The sequence below is a fragment of the Megalobrama amblycephala genome, linkage group LG11 (genome assembly GCF_018812025.1).
Source record: "Megalobrama amblycephala isolate DHTTF-2021 linkage group LG11, ASM1881202v1, whole genome shotgun sequence".
Classification (NCBI taxonomy): domain Eukaryota; kingdom Metazoa; phylum Chordata; class Actinopteri; order Cypriniformes; family Xenocyprididae; genus Megalobrama; species Megalobrama amblycephala.
Window position 1 is genome coordinate 30190919 of NC_063054.1, and position 18717 is coordinate 30209635.

An 18717-nucleotide genomic window follows, 5' to 3' on the forward strand; every position below is an offset into this window, starting at 1 on the left:
AAATTAGGTTAATGGTTTCGCTCAAGGAAAAAGAATCTTCAGGTTCATCAAAACGGATAGTGTCCTCGTCCAGTCCATCCAGAAACAGGGCGTTCAAACGTGCCTCTGACCAGTTAGTCAGAAAAGCAAGCTCTACAAACTCCTCCACATACCTCTCCAGTGAACGTCCAACCTGGAAGAGCCTGATGAGCCTGTTCGCTGCTGATGTTGCCGTGAGAGGTTGAGGAGGAGCAGGAGCCACTGGAACTAGAAATATACCCATTATTAATTTGTGGATATCCAGTCGGTTTTTGGTCTGTCCTTCTGTTACGGTTCGATGCTGTAGAGATGAGGCGTTTACGGATTTCCACAATTAATGGGCATTTATTAGAGAGACTAGGAGACAACATCAAACACTTCAAATAACATTTAGGACAGACAAGGAGTGCAGGGAGTGAGTGCCATATAAAGGGAGTGATGATAATAGAGTCCAGGTGCAGGTGATGAGTGATGATGAGAAGCTGACGAGGGAAGTGAGTGCAGGTGAAGAAACAGGAGGATCATGGGAAATGGCAAATAGGGAGATGATGCTGTTAATTTTTCAGGCCATGATCAGATCTGTGCTGGATTATGGGTGATTTGTGTATGGGTCTGCTTCTAAATCTGTTCTGGATAGGTTAGATGTGTTGCAGGCAAAGGCTTTGAGGCTTTGTTGTGGGGCTTTCAGAACTTCCCCAGTCCATGCCCTGCTTATTGAAATGGGAGAAATGACCTTATGGTTAAGGCACATTAAGTTAGGGTTACAGTACTGGGCAAAACTTAGTGGGTGTAATCATACCGTCCCAGCAAGGTGTCTGTTACAAGAGTTTACTGGAAATAGTAAATACAATATATTTTTTGTCAAAGTAAATCAGTGGGCTAGGAAGATGGGCATGGAACAGGGAGGTATTATAGAGCATGCAAGATGGTTACCTATGCCCTATTGGATGCTGCCCGAAATGAATATTGATCTTGCTTTCCTTCAGGAAAAAGATAAGTGGGAGGTTACACCAAAAAATAGTGGAATATCTTAATTTAATCAGTGAGAGTACTATGATTATTTTAAAGATGAATCTAGAGATCTAGTTAGTGGGAGAGCAGGATTTGGGGTGTATGTGGAGCAGTTAGGGTTGAAGATTGGACGGCGCATTTCTAACGGAAGCTGTGTTCTCACTACTGAATTAATGGCAATTCTATGGGCTCTATGGTGGATTGAGGAAGTCAGACCTAGAGAAGTCATTATCTGCTCTGATTCTGCTACTGCCTTAGAAAATTTAAAAGCAGGAAGATCTAAAGCTCGTCCTGATATTGTAAATGATATCTGATATGAATATGATTTTTAGAATTAGGTTTGCTTGCAATATCAGTTTTATCTGGGTTCCCGGGCATGCTGGGGTGAGAAGGAATGAGCAGGTGGATAACATTGCAAAGTAGATGTTCATGTATTATTGGGGAGAGTGGAAATGAGAGGAAAAATTAAAGTGGACTTAATAAAAGAATGGCAAATTGGGTGGGAAAAGGAAATTAGAGGTACACACTACTTTTCTATACAACCTGAAGTTAAGAAAATATGTTCCTGTAGTTTGATATCCGGTAGGAATTCAGTGAAACTGTGTAGATTGAGGTTGGGGCACTATGGATTGAATTACTCTTTATACATTGTAGGAAAACATGTTTCTGGCTTATGTGAATGTGGGAGTCTGGAAACAGTAAGGCATGTTTTCCTGGAATGCAGAAAATATAGGGCACAAAGGAATATAATATTTATTAATTATAGCAGGACTTGGAGTTGAGGCTTTTTCTATTTTTTTCTTTGTTTGGACACAGTAACAAGCATTAACTGGTCACCGAGGAAATTCTTCAGTTCTTGCATAACACAGGACTGTACAGGTGCTGGTCAAATATAATTAGAATATCATCAAAAAGTTTATTTATTTCACTAATTACATTCAAAAAGTGAAACTTGTATATTATATTCATTCATTACACACAGACTGATATATTTCAAATATTTATTTCTTTTACTTTTGAAGATTATAACTGACAACTAAGGAAAATCCCAAATTCAGTATCTCAGAAAATTAGAATATTACTTAAGGCCAATACAAAGAAAGGATTTTTAGAAATCTTGGCCAACTGAAAAGTATGGACATGTAAAGTATGAGCATGTACAGCACTCAATACTTAGTTGGGGCTCCTTTTGCCTGAATTACTGCAGCATGCGGTGTGGCATGGAGTCGATCAGTCTGTGGCACTGCTCAGGTGTTATGAGAGCCCAGGTTGCTCTGATAGTGGCCTTCAGCTCTTCTGCATTGTTGGGTCTGGCATATCGCATCTTCTTCACAATACACCAGTGGTTCCCAAACTTTTTAGCTTGGAGTACCCCCTGAAGGCATTACCATCCTTCCGCGTACCCCCTCTCTTCCACTTCGACTGCAGTCACACCTTTACCATTAAGGGACAATATTTGCCCCCTAAATTGATTTTCCAGTGCATTTTTTTTTACCTTTATGAATAACTTTATAAAATAAATAATGTTTTAAATAAAAATGTTCAATAGAGAAATATGCAATGATGGTAAAACTAAGTAAAACTTTTAAATATTAAACTAAAACCGCCAGTAGGTGGCAGCAAGTCACTGTTTTTATGAGTGAGTCATCGATTCATTCATTCAGTAACGAAGAAAGTGGCTGTGAATGAATCATTGAATCGACTCTCACAATTTGTTCAAAGCCGCAGAATTGTTCGCAAAACACAGACGTGTGTTGTAGTTCTGCTATGGTTTTCGTTATTATTTAATTGCAAAATAGAGTAAATACTGACAGTACTGTGTTTAAAATGTACGTTTTGTTTTTTGACCTGTTGTATAATAATGTCACGTTTGCAGTCATGTGGATATTTGGGAACAATTGCATTCTTGCTCGTTATCATCATTAAATACAAGAATACACACAAGGTATGTTTTTGTACCGGAGAAAGTTTGAGTCTTAAATCGAAATTAATTCATTATCTGTGTCTATATTTGTTCTTCATGCGAGTAAGTGCTAAATCCCCACTTTTACAAATGTGCACTGTCAAGAACGACAGTAATTTAGCGCGATTTAAGGCAGCAGATTCGGCACACAATCTATCATATGCATGCTGCTTGTGTGGACACAGTCATTTTTTACAGCAAATGATGAGGTAATCTGATGTACTGGATTTACGACATTTTGGCAGTTAGAAGTACATGCTCTATTTTAAAATTATTTTAATGCAGAATTAAATGAACTACTCAGCATTTTGTTCGCATACCCCCTTTTGTCACCTCACGTACCCCCAGGGGTACGCGTACCCCAGTTTGGGAATCACTGCAATACACCATAGATTTTCTATGGTGTTAAGGTCAGGCGAGTTTGCTGGCCAATTAAGAATAGGGATACCATAGTCCTTAAACCAGGTACTGGTAGCTTTGGCACTGTGTGCAGGTGCCAAGTCCTATTGGAAAATGAAATCTACATCTCCATAAAGTTGATCAGCAGCAGGAAGCATGAAGTGCTCTAAAACTTCCTGGTGTACGGCTGCGTTGACCTTGGACCTCAGAAAACACAGTGGACCAACACCAGCAGATGACATGGCACCCCCATGTCTTGCATACGTCTGTGCGTAGTGGTTCTTGAAGCACTGACTCCAGCTGCAGTCCACTCTTTGTGAATCTCCCCCACATTTTTGAATGGGTTTTGTTTCACAATCCTCTCCAGGGTGCAGTTATCCCTATTGCTTGTACACTTTTTTCTACCACATCTTTTCCTTCCCTTTGCCTCTCTAATGTGCTTGGACACAGAGCTCTGTGAACAGCCAGTCTCTTTTGCAATGACCTTTTGTGTCTTGCCCTCCTTGTGCAAGGTGTCAATGGTCATCTTTTGGACAACTGTCAAGTCAGCAGTCTTCCCCATGATTGTGTAGTAGGGCTGGGCGATATATCGCATGCAACTGTCACGCGCATTTCGTCAGTAAAGCCGGTTCCCTGATTACCGCTAAATCGCCATCACCTGCTTTCAAATGGAGCGGCATTTAATAGACAGAGCCGTAGATCACTGACAAGCTACGCAATATCGCGTTCATTATCGAAGGCGATTCATCTGCGATAATGAACGTGATATTGCGTTGCTTGTCAGTGAACTACGGCTCTGTCTATTAAATGCCGCTCCATTTGAAAGCAGGTGATGGCGATTTAGTGGCAATCAGGGAACCGGCTTTACTGACGAAATGCGCGTGAAAATCGCATGCAATATATCGCCCAGCCCTATTGTGTAGCCTAGACTAGAACTAGACTGAGAGACCATTTAAAGGCCTTTTCAGGTGTTTTGAGTTGATTAGCTGATTAGAATGTGGCACCAGGTGTCTTCAATATTGAACCTTTTCACAATATTCTAATTTTCTGAGATACTGAATTTGGCATTTTCCTTAGTTGTCAGTTATAATCATCAAAATTAAAAGAAATAAACATTTGAAATATATCAGTCTGTGTAATGAATGAATTAAACAAGTTTCACTTTTGGAATGGAATTAGTGAAATAAATCAACTTTTTGATGATATTCTAATTATATGACCAGCACCTGTATGTAAGAATTTAGTTTAAATTTTGACCTGTGGAGGGCAGTAATACGCTTAGCAGCGTCTACACTACCGGAATCCTACACAAGAAGAAGAAGAAGAAGAAGAAGAAGAAGAAGAAGAAGAAGAAAAAGAACCATTGCCGCGAAAACGACAGTCTTGAATGGTCAAATGAAAACAATGTGTATTAACTGTACCATGAGATCGAAATAAAAACAAAGATGATTCTTCAATGTTGATGCATTGTTTTTCGGTCAAGGTGAGCAATGAACAGCGCCCGATGTTTCCTACAAAACATTTTACAGGTCTGCTAGGACGCCGTCTGTAATATCAATGTGTATCTAATATCTGTGAAAATGTTGGATCAATAGGACAGTTGCAACGCGGGTGATCTAGTATAAGATCTACACTTGCTATTGTTTTGTTATTTAATGATTGCTTTTTAGAATTAACTTGTCTCCCTTAATTGATTTATAATTTTGACATGTGCTTATCTCGAGTTAGTCTTAATGAGACGGGAGTCGTCGTACTTTAACTTAAGATTGTGCATATGTCTTTGGTAAAATATTTGTTGGATGCATATTATAATGCTTATCTTCTGCTGTACTTGCATCATGTTGAGTCTGTCATGTTTTATTTTCTGTTGTTTGGTGCAGTTTTAGAAGGAAACCTTGAGAATCAGTCATGACAGGAAACGCCACTTCCACTGCATTCCTCAAAGGTACTGATGGGTATTGCTTCATTAGATATTTTCTGTCCTATAGGACGATTAATATAGACGTGTTTTAAATTTTCTAATTTTAAAAAATCAATTAAAATACAGTTAACCTTTTAAATATTGTCTCATAGGAGTGTCAGTTTGAAATCTGAAATTTAAAGGGATAGTTCACCCAAAAATGAAAATTCTGTCATCATTTACTCACCCTCAAGTTGTTCCAAACCTGTATGAATTTCCTTGTTCTGCTGAACACAAAGGAAGATATTTTGAAGAAAGTTTGTAACCAGGCTGCTTTGGGGCACCATCGACTTCCATAGTAGGAAAAAAAAAATACTATGTAAGTCAATGGTGTCCCAGAACCGTTCAGTTTCCTACATTCTTCAAAATACCTTCCTTTGTGTTCAACAGAAAAAAGAAATTTATATAGGTTTGGAGCAACTTGAGGGTGAGTAAATGATGACAGAATTTTCATTTTTGGGTGAACTATCCCTTTAATTTCAACATTTTAAGATCTGTACATTATGATCTGAGTAGTTTTATTAGCTGTCATTATCATCTTCCAAGAAAACTAATGATTAAACAGTTCATTTTATTTATATATATTTTTTATACACCTCCACACATTATACCAAAATCCAGTTTGATGAAGGCCGTGCTGAGATCTTTATTCCTGGACAAGTGAAATGTTTTAACATTTTAAAATTGTCAATGTTGCCATATCTTGATGATTATTATTATGAATCAAACTCTTTTTGTGCATTGAATTCATTTATCCACTGTTCTGTTTCTCCCTTTGAAGATGTGGTGGCGTATGTTGATGTGTGGTCTGCGAGCAGGATGGAGGATTACTCTGATCCGTTCATCCAGCAGCTGCTGGACATGGGTGCAGAGGTGATCATTTTGACTTTTGTATTTACAAATGAAATTTGTATTAAAATGGAAAATAATGACCACATTTTAAATTGCAGGTATCTAAGACACTCAACAAACAAGTGACCCATGTAGTCTTCAAACATGGCCGCCCGTCCACATGGAAGAAGGCCCAGAAAATGGGTGTAAGGATTGTTTCTGTCCACTGGGTAGCAAGGTAAAATTAGTAGCACATACAACTAATCTTCTGTATGTTCATCTCAATAAAACTAGCAGTAGGGCTGTCAAAATGGCTGAAAAACTAAATTTGAATTTTATTCTTGAATATTACTAATATTAGAATTATATTCCAATTTAAAAGGCATAATTTCATTTAGAGGTTAAAAAAGGTTTTGGCTTGTCTCCTTAGGCCACAAGAGGGCGCAATGAGCAAAATATTACTGTACTGCATAAAATTTAGTCAAAGCAATGAAATAACATGACTGCCTGTTAAAGAGCCTCTAACATTTAAACTAATGTACATAAATCAAATATAATTTCGTTTCATAACTAATTATGAACATAACAGCATCATTAAAGAGCCAAAGTGCTGATCACACATACCCCCTTTCCACCAGCACGAACCAGGTGCTAGTTCAGAGATAGTGCTAGTGCCAGTTCGGAGTTGGTTCAATTGACGAGCCTTCTAAGAACCAGTTTGCCTTTCCACAGGCTAGAGAGCCACCACAGAGCCAGGTCTTGCGTCACTGTATACGTCTCATATTTCACAGCAAAGCTAGCGCCGCAGCGCCAAACACAAATACACCAGGCTCGTTTGAGATGCATCGGCTTCTCGCAAAGCGATCGGCGCATGACATCAAAGCTCCGCGAGAACGATCCAAAAGTACAAGGAGTCGTATGCTCTACAAACGCTCCCGCGGATCCGCGGCACCCGCCGGTCCGCGTTGCTCCGATGCATCTCGAACAAGCCTTCTATCAACAATCGCGGATGTTTCACTGCTGTTGATGCTCATGGCTTTGCGAACCTACATCGGCATCCAAACACGGCTCACCGTAATTTGTATATAGACGGAGATTACGATCGAGCTGCTATTAGCTCGATTAGCTGCTATTTCAAAAATGGCGGTCACAAGTTTCTTGTTGGTCATGGTAACCCCGCCCCCAGCCCCTGACGCAAGCGGTTCTTACTTCTAGCCCAGCAATGTTTTGGTGCTACTTACGAACCACTTTTTCTGGTTCGGAGCTGGTGCTTTGTGTGTCGAAAGACAAAGAACTGATTTGAAACTAGGCTCTGGCTCCGAACCAGCACTCAAACTGCCTTGGTGGAAAAGGGGCAACAGAGTACATTTTTGCGATTTAAAGGGTAAGTTCGCCCAAAAATGACATTTCTGCCATTAATTAATCACCCTTGTGTTGTTCCAAAATTGTAAGACCTTCTTTCATCTTCGGAACACAAATTAAGATATGTTTGATGAAATCCAAGTTTTTTTTGTTTTTTTTTATCCCCCAATAGAAAGCAACGTAATTACTGTCATTCAAGGTCCAGAAAAGTAGTAAAGACATTGTTAAAGTAGTCAATGTGACTACAGTGGTTCAACCTTAAGCCGAGTTCAGACTGCATGATTTTCAAAGCAGTCGGGTCACTGTTCTTTTCACACTGTATGACTATCTTGGCCAGCATTCAGTCGCTGCTGTGTTCAAACTGCACGATGGATCGGCGACAGAAGGTTTCACACTGCATGATAGGAAGAATCGCCGACAACTGTCTGGCACGCAAACTACGTTTCACAACCAAAAACACGCGAGATGTGACAAGGAAACAACGCGATATCACGCGTGCAAGACCGGAGTTATTATTATTATTATTATTATTATTATTATTATTATTATTATTAAAAACGGTAGCCCGCAAGAAGCTTGCAATACGAATTGCCTGTGCGCTGATTTGCAGTGAAAACAAGAAAAAGAAAAGAAGAATATGGAGGAGGAAACGGTTGAGGAGACTGTGGATTGTGTGTTCTGCAATGAGAGTTGGAGGTAAATAAATAACTTTTCAATGTGCTGCTGTTGGATGGTCAAGCAAATGTTTGTGCTTTGGTTCTGTTTGATATAATTGTAATGTTTATGTGTACAAAGCCATGCTTGCTGATGTTGTGGTCTATAACTCCTCCCCGAACTCCCCGCTGCTCTGTATCTTGCTCTCTCATTGGCTGTCGGTCATCGCCGATGTAGTTTCCAGTCAGAACACTTTTCACACAGCAGGATTTTGAATCGCCGACAGGTCCAGATATTTAGCATGCCAAATATCTCACGGGTGTCGGCGACTCGTCGGCGATTCTCTCAGATTGCGTCTTTGCTCATTCACACTGCGTGATTGTCACTCACGTGAACGAGCACCGATTTGCATGTGATTTCGGGCATTTGTCGGCGATTTCTCAAAACCTGTCGGCGAGCCAAAATCGGGGCTAAAATCGTGCAGTCTGAACTCGGCTTTAATGAACACTTTTAGTCTTGGAAAAAAAAGACCAGCAGAATTTTTTTTTTAAATTTAAGCAATTAATTTTTAATTAAAGAAAACAACAAAATTTTATAACAAAACAAAATAAAATGTAAACAAATCTTTCTTATATTTTATATGAAGATTAAATAAGGGTTAAAGAAACTCAGAGCTGCACAATTCTAAATAAATTGAGAAACTTGTTTTAAACTTGTTTAAAAGATCACGATTCTGAATGACAACTAAACGAAATTTTTTTTTTAATTTACTAGAGGTTCTGACAAAATATTAATTCCTGCGTCTATTTTAAAAATTGTAATTTATTTGAATTATTTTTAAAAAAGCTGTTTGGATTGTATGATTTAATGACTCATTCATAAATACTCTTGTTTCATTACTTGATGAATCGTATTTAAACGAATCTGTTGAATGAAGATTCAATGTCAAATACATTTTTAACATTCACTTGTCGCCACCTGGTGGTGAAACAATGATTGATAAATGTCATTTTCAGCACCAAGTTTCTTTCAAGAGCTGATTTGCTCAATTTTGATCGATAACATTGACATTAGTATATATATCTGAACTGTAAACTTTTTTTCTCAGTACTTCTGTGATAATTTGAATATTTGTAACACAGAAATATACTGTGTGGTTGAAAACACTGTTTGTGCAGCTGTTAATGCCTACACGACAACTGCTCTCTCAAGACGAACTTTGAAGTAGATCAACTGTAAGACGTAAGGAAACCATGAAACTGCCACACTGACGAGACCTGTCTTTTTTTTTTTTTTTAAATCACCATCTCCTCATCACCGGCAGGTACAGCAGTCATTTCCATGTGTTCGTGTGTCCTGATTTCACGTGACGATTGCGCAACTGAGCTCTTCAGCAACTTTTTTGCGTGTGACTCGTAGCACATCTGTTTGTGATCCAGGGACGGAGCGGGCTTTTTTTTTTTTTTTTTTTTTTTTTTTTTTTACTGTTTAATTAGTCAACTTAAAAACATAACTACAATATGATTTAAGTAACATTCTCTTTATTAACAATCTGGTTGCATTCCAAGTGCACCACACATGAAGTGATCAACATGGTGTAATGTAAAACAATTTGTTAAATATCTTTGCAGAAAATATACCTGAAATATGAAGGCAAATGTTGTACAAACTTATCTTAAACACATCCTATATACTCAGAAATAAAATAAAATAAGAAAATGCTAAATATTTCTTAGCCAAAAAGTAATAGCAATAAATAACACCAGTAATAGGCTATTATTAACAGCAAATGCTTTGTAAAAACAAAACAACAGCAGCTTTCAGCCTGTCACCATCATGTAAACATGAAATATCAAACATACAGTAGTAGTCCTTTACAGGTTTTTGCATTCCATTGCGGTATTTGTCCTATTGTTTTTATGTTTGGCGGATATGTTTAGGTGTTGCGCTTGGGTCGCGCATCTTTTGCAGCATCTCGCCTATGAAACCGCATTCTAAAAACACAGCGGTCAAGTTAAAAAAAAAAAAATGTAAACTCGCGTTTAATAACTTTGCCCTTTTTTCTCATTCCACTGCCTACGTCTCATTTTTATAACGCAATAACACATTTCTGAATGAACAGCCGCTTAAGACTAGTGATGTGTTTTACGTTCATAGGGCGTCACACATGGCGTCACATGAGAGCGGTTAATCAGGCGCGCCAGTGCCATCATGAGGTCGGACCATTTTCTTCTCCTAATGCGGTTTTCATTGCTGTATTGTCAACATGTCTAATTGTAACGCTTGCTAACATTTTTATTCAAAATCGCGATTTCTCGATTTAAAAAATAATAAAATCGAGGCAAAACATTAGATTCAAATTAATCGAAAAATCTGGAAAATCGCCCAGGCCTACATTCGAATGCTGGTTTAGTATTTGCTGACGCTGTTCACGTGAGCACCACAACGTATGCGTGTGATGCTGACTTTATGTAAAGGTATTTTTTTGTTTTGTTTTTGTGCACAAAAAGTATTCTCACCGTTTCATAACATTAAGGTTATACCACTGTAGTCACGTTGACTATTTTAACAACGTCTTGACTACTTTTCTGGACCTTGAATGATGGTAATTATGTTGCTTTCTATCAATGGGTTTCATGTGACGTCACTGTATTTTATCGCCACCATATTTGTGTCCGGTCACAGCTGCGCGCCCTGTTTAAGTCTATGGTGACAGCAGCTACAACTACCAGAGGAAGACCAACAAAACGCTCTCAGAAGGTTCACAACAAGTTTACAATATATCTGGGATATGTTTTGTTATTAGCCGTTTAACAGTCGTCAGAGAAACCCCAAACTACAATTTTATTCGATCCCAAAGGAGTTAGATCGGCGGAATTGTTGGCTTCAATCAGAAGGGACCACACTACTGGAAGCAAAACAGCAATGCACAACATTAATAACTGCTGGGACTGTAATTTACATAACATTATAACGAGAACACTATTGTAATAAAGCGTTGTGAATCCTCTATGTTGTTGTTTCAATGTGTTGTCTTGTGGGAACAGCGCGTCTACTGTAGTTAAACATTGATTATATAACTTAGTTCCAGCTTTACTTGTGCATTCGCATAATTTTTTTTTAAATGTATTAAGTATAAATATCTGATTAATCTCATAAAGGATGTTTCGTTGAGGTAAATAACCCGCAGAGATGATGATCATCTATAGCTTCAGCGCGAGCGCTCAAAAAGTAAGGCAAAACATTAATATGATTGGGACTGTCTTCTTATACATGACATTTTAATCGTATACACTTGTAATATAACGTTGTGAATTCTTTGTGCTTATTTGCTGTGTTTAGGAGTTATTGACTACGTTACTTCAAGTTCATCTGTGCGTGATTTTGTGCAAATACTAGTTGTAATATTTTTATTTTGTATAAATATTTGAATTATCTTATATAGGATGTGTTCCACTGAGTAAACCTTCAGTTTATGGGTTTTGATTCTCTTCAGCTTCAGCGTGCGCAGCTCAAAACAGCAATGTTTACTACTGTAACATTAAAACTTTCATGTTTTCAAAAAATGAATGCATTATTTACTAGCACTTATATTGTTCTTGTATTATTTTCATAAACACATGGTTTGGTTAATAAGGATCACGAACAATAATAACAAAAATAAGTTTTTCCTCAAATCATCTCATTTTGATAATAACATTTACGTTATTAACAACGTTACACGCGCTGAATGAACACTCGTAAACTGAAGCGCTTTGCTAGGTTAATTAACTCAACGGAACACATCCTATATATGGTAATTCATATATATTTATACAAGATAAACATAAAATTACAACTTATATTTGCACAAAATCATGCGCGCATGAACTAGTAACGTAGTCAGAATAGCTCCTGTTGTGTATGCGTTCTTCCTGTAACAACACGCCGAAACACAGCAACTAGAATTCACAATATTTTAATACAATAGTGTAGACAATTAAAATGTTATTAATATGACAGCCACAATCGTAGATAATGTTTTGTGTTGCTGTTTGAGCACTTGCGCTGAAGCTAAAGATGACCATCAATACAATGAACCGCTGCTGTGTTAGTTGCCATCTCGGACACAAATATGGTGGCGGGCATAGCGGAAGTGACGTCTTTGAAACCCATGGATTGAGGGATAAAAAAAAAACCTTTGATTTCATCAAAAATATCTTAATTTGTGTTCCGAAGATGAATGAAAGTCTTACTGGTTTGGAACATGAGGGGGAGTACATAATTACAGAAATTTCATTTTTGGGTGAACTAATCTTTTAAAAACATGACATACCGTGGAATGGGAAAAAAACCCACAAAGTCTCAAGACAAGTTCAATATTTAAAAAAAAAAAAAAACACACATTTTATCAGTACATGGCTTTCTAAACGTGGCTCTCTTGTGCGAGATGCAAGCACTAAACCTGTTGTGATAATTAAATCATGGTTATTTGCTCTTTGGTCATAGATCAAAATAGATAAGCACCAATTAAGTTTTCATGCACTATATTCAAAGTCATCTGAAGCTGAGATTTTGACATTTTATTACCTTTTTTTTTTTTTTTAACTATTGTGAATAAACTGTATTAATGAATGAAATGTTCAAGGTGTCTGAATACATTTTGGTTTGACTATGCATGTCTATATAGTATTGGGACACCCCTCCAAATCATTGAATTCAGATGTTCCAATCCCTTCCATGGCCACTGGTGTATAAAATCAAGCACCAAGACATGCAGACTGCTTCTACAAACATTTTTGTACCGTGATAGGTTGGCATCTGTGCAATAAGTCCATTTGTGAAATTTCCTTACTACTAGATATTTCACGGTCAACTGTTAGTGGTATTATAACCATAATAATGCTTCAACATAGCCAGACATTTTAGACAATTTCATGCATGCTCCCATCTGTGTGGGAACAGTTTGGGGATGGCCCCTTCCTGTTCAAACATGACTGAGCAACTAGTGCACAAAGCAAGGTCCATAAAGACATGGATGAGTGAGTTTGGTGTCGAGGAACTTGACTGGCCTGCACAGAGTCCTGACCTCAACCCGATAGAACACCTTTGGGATGAATTAGAGCAGAGACTGCGAGCCAGGCCCTCTCTTCCAACATCAGTGCCTGACCTCACAAATGCGCTTCTAGAAGAATGGTCAAAAATTCCCATAAACACACTCCTAAACCTTGTGGAAAGCCTTCCCAGAAGAGTTGAAGCTGTTATAGGGTGGGCCAACTCCATATTAAACCCTATGGATTAAGAATGGGATATCATTAAAGTTCATACCCTTGGAAAATATGACCAAAGAATGCTGTGAAAAATAAATTTGCATCTCATTATGATAGAAATGTTTTTCTCTGATACACATTGTTTACAATTAATCACACCCTTTTATTCAATACTTTTTGCAACCTCCTTTTGCCAAGATAACAGCTCTGAGTCGTCTTCTATAATGCCTGAAGAGTTTGGAGAACACCTGACAAGAGATGAGAGACCATTCCTTCATACAGAATTTCTCCAGATCCTTCAGATTCCTATCTCCATGTTGGTGCTTCTCTTCTTCAGTTCACCCCACTCATTTTCTGTAGTGTTCAGGTCAGGCGACTGGGACGGTCATGGCAGAAGCTTGGTTTTGTGCTTGGTTTTGTTTTGATTTTGATGTTCGTTTTGGATCATTGTCTTGTAGGAAGATCTAACCCCGGCCAATTATGACTTCTAGCAGGGACAGTCAGGTTTTGATTTTTCTATCTGTTGGTATTTGATAGAATCTAATGATGCCATGTTTCTGAACAAGATGTCCAGGACCTCCAGTGGAAAAATAGGCCCACAACATTAAAGATACAGCAGTATATTTAACAGTGGGCATGGGGTACTTTTTGTGGGCACCAAACCCATCTTGAGTGTTTGCTGCTAAAAAGCTCTTTTTTGTGTGTGTTAAATTTAATTCATGTTAAATTTAAGTTTACAGAAACTCGTCTTCCCTCCGCTGCAGCTGTCAATCATTCTCTGTTCAGCACTCAAACAGCACGTTGCGTTCGGTAACGACAGTCGGCACAGTAAAACTCTCCAATATGATATATTCCTATTATAATACTTGATATTTAGATAAAGGGCTGTGGATGTGCATAAAATGACTTGTGTAAAATCTTGCTGGAGTTTATTGCTGTTTCAGAATGATGTCATACTGGCTACAGGGTGTCTGTTAGATCGCACAACAAGGGGACTATGAATTGGTGTCATATGCACAATAACTGGAATTTAAAAGTGAGAAGAAACATATGATTAATAAATTAATAATGTTAGATACAATTATACACAGGGATTCTCTTTGTGCTGCGAACTTTTCAATCCGCAGCGCAACTGCGTGCTGTGGCTCCATATTGCTTTAGATGCCAGTTCGGTTGAGATATGTGGAATTTTGAGATCAAGCCAATGCCTAGAACTCTTTGTCATGTTCTTCAAACCATTCCTGAATAATTTTTGCAGTGTGGCAGAGTGCGTTAAACTGCTGAAATGGGCCACTGCCATCAGGGAACACCATTGCCTTGGTCTGCAACAATCTTCAGGTAGGTGGTACATGTCAAAGTAACAATATAGTAATTGTAATACAGTAATGCCAGGACCCAAAGTTTCCCAGCAGAACATTGCCCAGAGTATCACACTCCCTCAACCTGCCTGCCTTCCCATAGTGCATCCTGTTGCTATCTCTTGGTCGAGTGGTCATGTTCTGACACTCATGTGCCCATTGTAGGCACTTTTGTAGGCACTCAGGGGTCATCATGGGCACTTTGTCCGGTCTACTGGTAAGCAGCAAACTGCTTTTTCACTGTGTGTTCTGACACCTTCCTATTATGGGCACCATTAAGTTTTCCAGCAATTTTCGAGCTACAGTAGCTCTCTTGTGTGCTTAGACCAGACAGATGAGTCTTTGCTCCCCATGTGCATCAATGAGTCTTGAGCACCCATAACCCTGATGCCAGTTCACCGGTTGTACTTCCTTGCACCACTTTTGGTATGTATACTAGCCACTATATACCGTAAACGCACCACAAGTCCTGATGTTTTGGAGATGCTCTGAAGCAGTTGTCATGCCATCACCATTTGGCCCTTGTCAAAGTCACTCAGATCTTTTCACTTATTCTTTCACTGCTTCCAACTCATAAAATTCAAGAACTGACTTCATTTGCTGCCTAATATATCCCACCCCTTGACAGGTGCCATTGTCAGCAGCAGACTAGCCTGGACTCCTTCCTTTCTGTTTACGGACGTGATGTAATGACGCACAGATGAACTGCTGCATGCTTGAATTTTCCGTGGAAATCCACCATGTCGCTCTTATTACAAAACATTATTACAAGCTTACCATTGTGAATCGAGCTAAGATAATGAGATGGCTGAACACTGGCTGGTTATGTACTTGCTCAAAAATTGATTTTGGATCATTTTTAACCAAAAAAAGTTACGGACTGAAGCTTTAAGAAGAAAAGATGATCCTTATCTTAGTTTTCTGGATCTTGTGACTGACCTAATGTCAGCCATGTGCTCACATGCTATTTTCTGTTTCCATAGAAACTAGACTTGTTTAGCTTTGGACAAATGTCATATTAAGAGTCTTTTCTTAGTGTTGCAATAAGGACTCAAAAGTGTGGGACAGTTGTAATTAGATGAAAAAAATATAAATATAAATGATTAGTAAACAAAAAAAAAAAAAAAAAAAGGTGTAAAGTAATATTTATATGAAACTAATTCATTTGAAATTATGTTGGATTGTAAAAGAATTAGCTAATTTTGGTGTATGGTGGTGTTTGGACCTATAAATGCTTCATAATTTTTAATTAAATCAAATTATTCATTCATTATTTGTCAAAGTGTGAAATGACATTGGGTTTATATTTATGAAGCTTTAAATTACAAATTTTAACATAAACCTTAAGGCCCAGTTTCACAGACAGGGTTTAGCCTAAACCGGGATTTGGCCTTAGTTCAGTTAGGGCTTTTAATTAGCTTTTATACATACATTTTCAATAGAAAAAAATATTACTGATGTGCCTCTTGAAACAAAACATTGACACTGATATATTTTAAGATCTGTCAGTACAAGTTACTTTCAGTTAAAACAGCTCAAACATGCATTTTAGTTTGGGATTAGCTTAAGCCTTGTCTGTGAAACCGGGAGTAAATTTTACTACTGGGACTTAAAAGTGCCCGTAGTTGCAGAAACACCCATAAGCCGCGCAGAACATTTTGTCCCAGGAACTTTTTTCCTAGGAAATTTATTGTTGATTCGAATAGCAAACAACTCTTTAAAAAAACAACAACAAAAAAAACATGGTTGAAATAAAATGCTGTGTGAACTCAACCAGTTACTTGAAAAACTAGCAAGCAGGTACTTTCTGATGGGGATTTTTTTACCTGGAACTTCATTTAGACCTTGGTTCATGCGTGCAAAACACACAGACACCACCCCAAAGTTCTTGCCTGAGCCTGAGCATCTCCAAAAGCAGCTCTTGTGGGGTGTTCCTGGTATCTACAAACCCGATTCCAAAAAAGTTTGGACACTGTACAAATTGTGAATAAAAACAGAATGCAATGATGTGGAAGTTTCAAATTTCAATATTTTATTCAGAATACAACATAGATGACATATCAAAGGTTTCAACTGAGAAAATGTATCATTTTAAGGGAAAAATAAGTTGATTTTAAATTTCATGGCATCAACACATCTCAAAAGTTGGGACAAGGCCATGTTTACCACTGTGTGGCGTCCCCTCTTCTTTTTATAACAGTCTGCAAACATCTGGGGACTGAGGAGACAAGTTGCTCAAGTTTAGGAATAGGAATGTTGTCCCATTCTTGTCTAATACAGGCTTCTAGTTGCTCAACTGTCTTGGGTCTTCTTTGTTGCATCTTCCTCTTTATGATGCGCCAAATGTTTTCTATGGGTGAAATATCTGGACTGCAGGCTGGCCATTTCAGCACCCGGATCCTTCTACGCAGCCATGATGTTGTAATTGATGCAGTATGTGGTCTGGCATTGGCATTGTTGAAGGTGCCTTTCCAGATGTGTAAGCTGCCCATGCCACACGCACTCATGCAACCCCATACCATCAGAGATGCAGGCTTCTGAACTGAGCGCTGATAACAACTTGGGTTGTCCTTGTCCTCTTTAGTCTGGATGACATGGCGTCCCAGTTTTCCAAAAAGAACTTCAAATTTTGATTTGTTTGACCACAGAACAGTTTTCCACTTTGCCACAGTCCATTCTAAATGAGCCTTGGCCCAGAGAAAACGCCTGTGCTTCTGGATCATGTTTAGATATGGCTTCTTTTTTGACCTATAGAGTTTTAACCGGCAACAGCGAATGGCACGGTGGATTGTGTTCACCGACAATGTTTTCTGGAAGTATTCCTGAGCCCATGTTGTGATTTCCATTACAGTAGCATTCCTGTATGTGATGCAGTGCAGTCTAAGGGCCCGAAGATCACTGGCATCCAGTATGGTTTTCCGGCCTTGACCCTTACGCACAGAGATTGTTCCAGATTCTCTGAATCTTTGGATGATAACTTCAAACTCTTTGCAATTTTTCTCTGAGAAACTCCTTTCTGATATTGCTCCACTATTTTTCGCCACAGCTTTGGGGGAATTGGTGATCCTCTGCCCATCTTGACTTCTGAGAGACACTGCCACTCTGAGAGGCTCTTTTTATACCCAATCATGTTGCCAATTGACCTAATAACTTGCAAATCGGTCCTCCAGCTGTTCCTTATGTGTACATTTAACTTTTCCGGCCTCTTATTGCTACCTGTCCCAACTTTTTTGGAATGTGTAGCTCTCATGAAATCCAAAATGAGCCAATATTTGGCATGACATTTCAAAATGTCTCGCTTTCAACATTTGATATGTTATCTATATTCTATTGTTAATAAAATATAAGTTTATGTGATTTGTAAATTATTGCATTCCTTTTTTATTCACAATTTGTACAGTGTCCCAACTTTTTTGGAATCGGGTTTGTATCAAAAGTGGTCCAAGGAAGGAACAGTGGTGAATCCCTGGTGGCTGTGGCCTCTTTCAGCAGGATAATGTGCCCTGCCACAAAGCAAAAATGGTTCAGGAATGGTTTGAGGAGCACAACAGTGAGTTTGAGATGTTGACTTGGCCTCAATTTCCCAGATCTCAATCAAATAGAGCATCTGTGGGATGTACTGAACAAACAAGTCCGATCCATGGAGGCCCCACCTCGCAACTTACAGGACTTACAGGACCTTCAGGGGAGTCCATGCCTCGATGGGTCAGAGCTGTTTTGGCAGCAAAAGGGGGACCACCACAATATTAGGAAGGTGGTCATACTGTTTTGCCTGATTGATATGATATGATATATAATATAATATAATATAATAGTTTGTTGCAAGTGTTTCAGTTATTACTGAATTAGAGCAAAGAGGACACTGACAATGCATCGACAGACAAAACAGAGCAGGTTACTTTTGATATGAAA

At 38.5% G+C, this 18717-nt stretch overlaps 1 protein-coding gene across 6 annotated transcripts in view; it reads left to right on the forward strand.

The window, feature by feature from the left end:
* Positions 1 to 4683: 4683 nt before the first annotated feature.
* mcph1 (microcephalin 1) overlaps positions 4684 to 18717 on the forward strand; it is a 184541-nt gene continuing 170507 nt past the window's right edge. For 4 of the 6 annotated variants that reach the window (XR_007187085.1, XR_007187086.1, XR_007187087.1 and 1 more), the window contains exons 1-4: positions 4685 to 4874; positions 5272 to 5336; positions 6133 to 6224; positions 6302 to 6420. Coding sequence is in view for 3 of the 6 variants with exons in the window: in XM_048207388.1 (XP_048063345.1) it covers positions 5300 to 5336; positions 6133 to 6224; positions 6302 to 6420 (248 nt within the window). In the remaining 3 variants the exon portion in view is untranslated. Of the gene's footprint in view, positions 4921 to 5271; positions 5337 to 6132; positions 6225 to 6301; positions 6421 to 18717 lie in introns of all 6 variants that reach the window. The other 2 variants (XM_048207387.1, XM_048207386.1) reach the window with 2 other exon arrangements.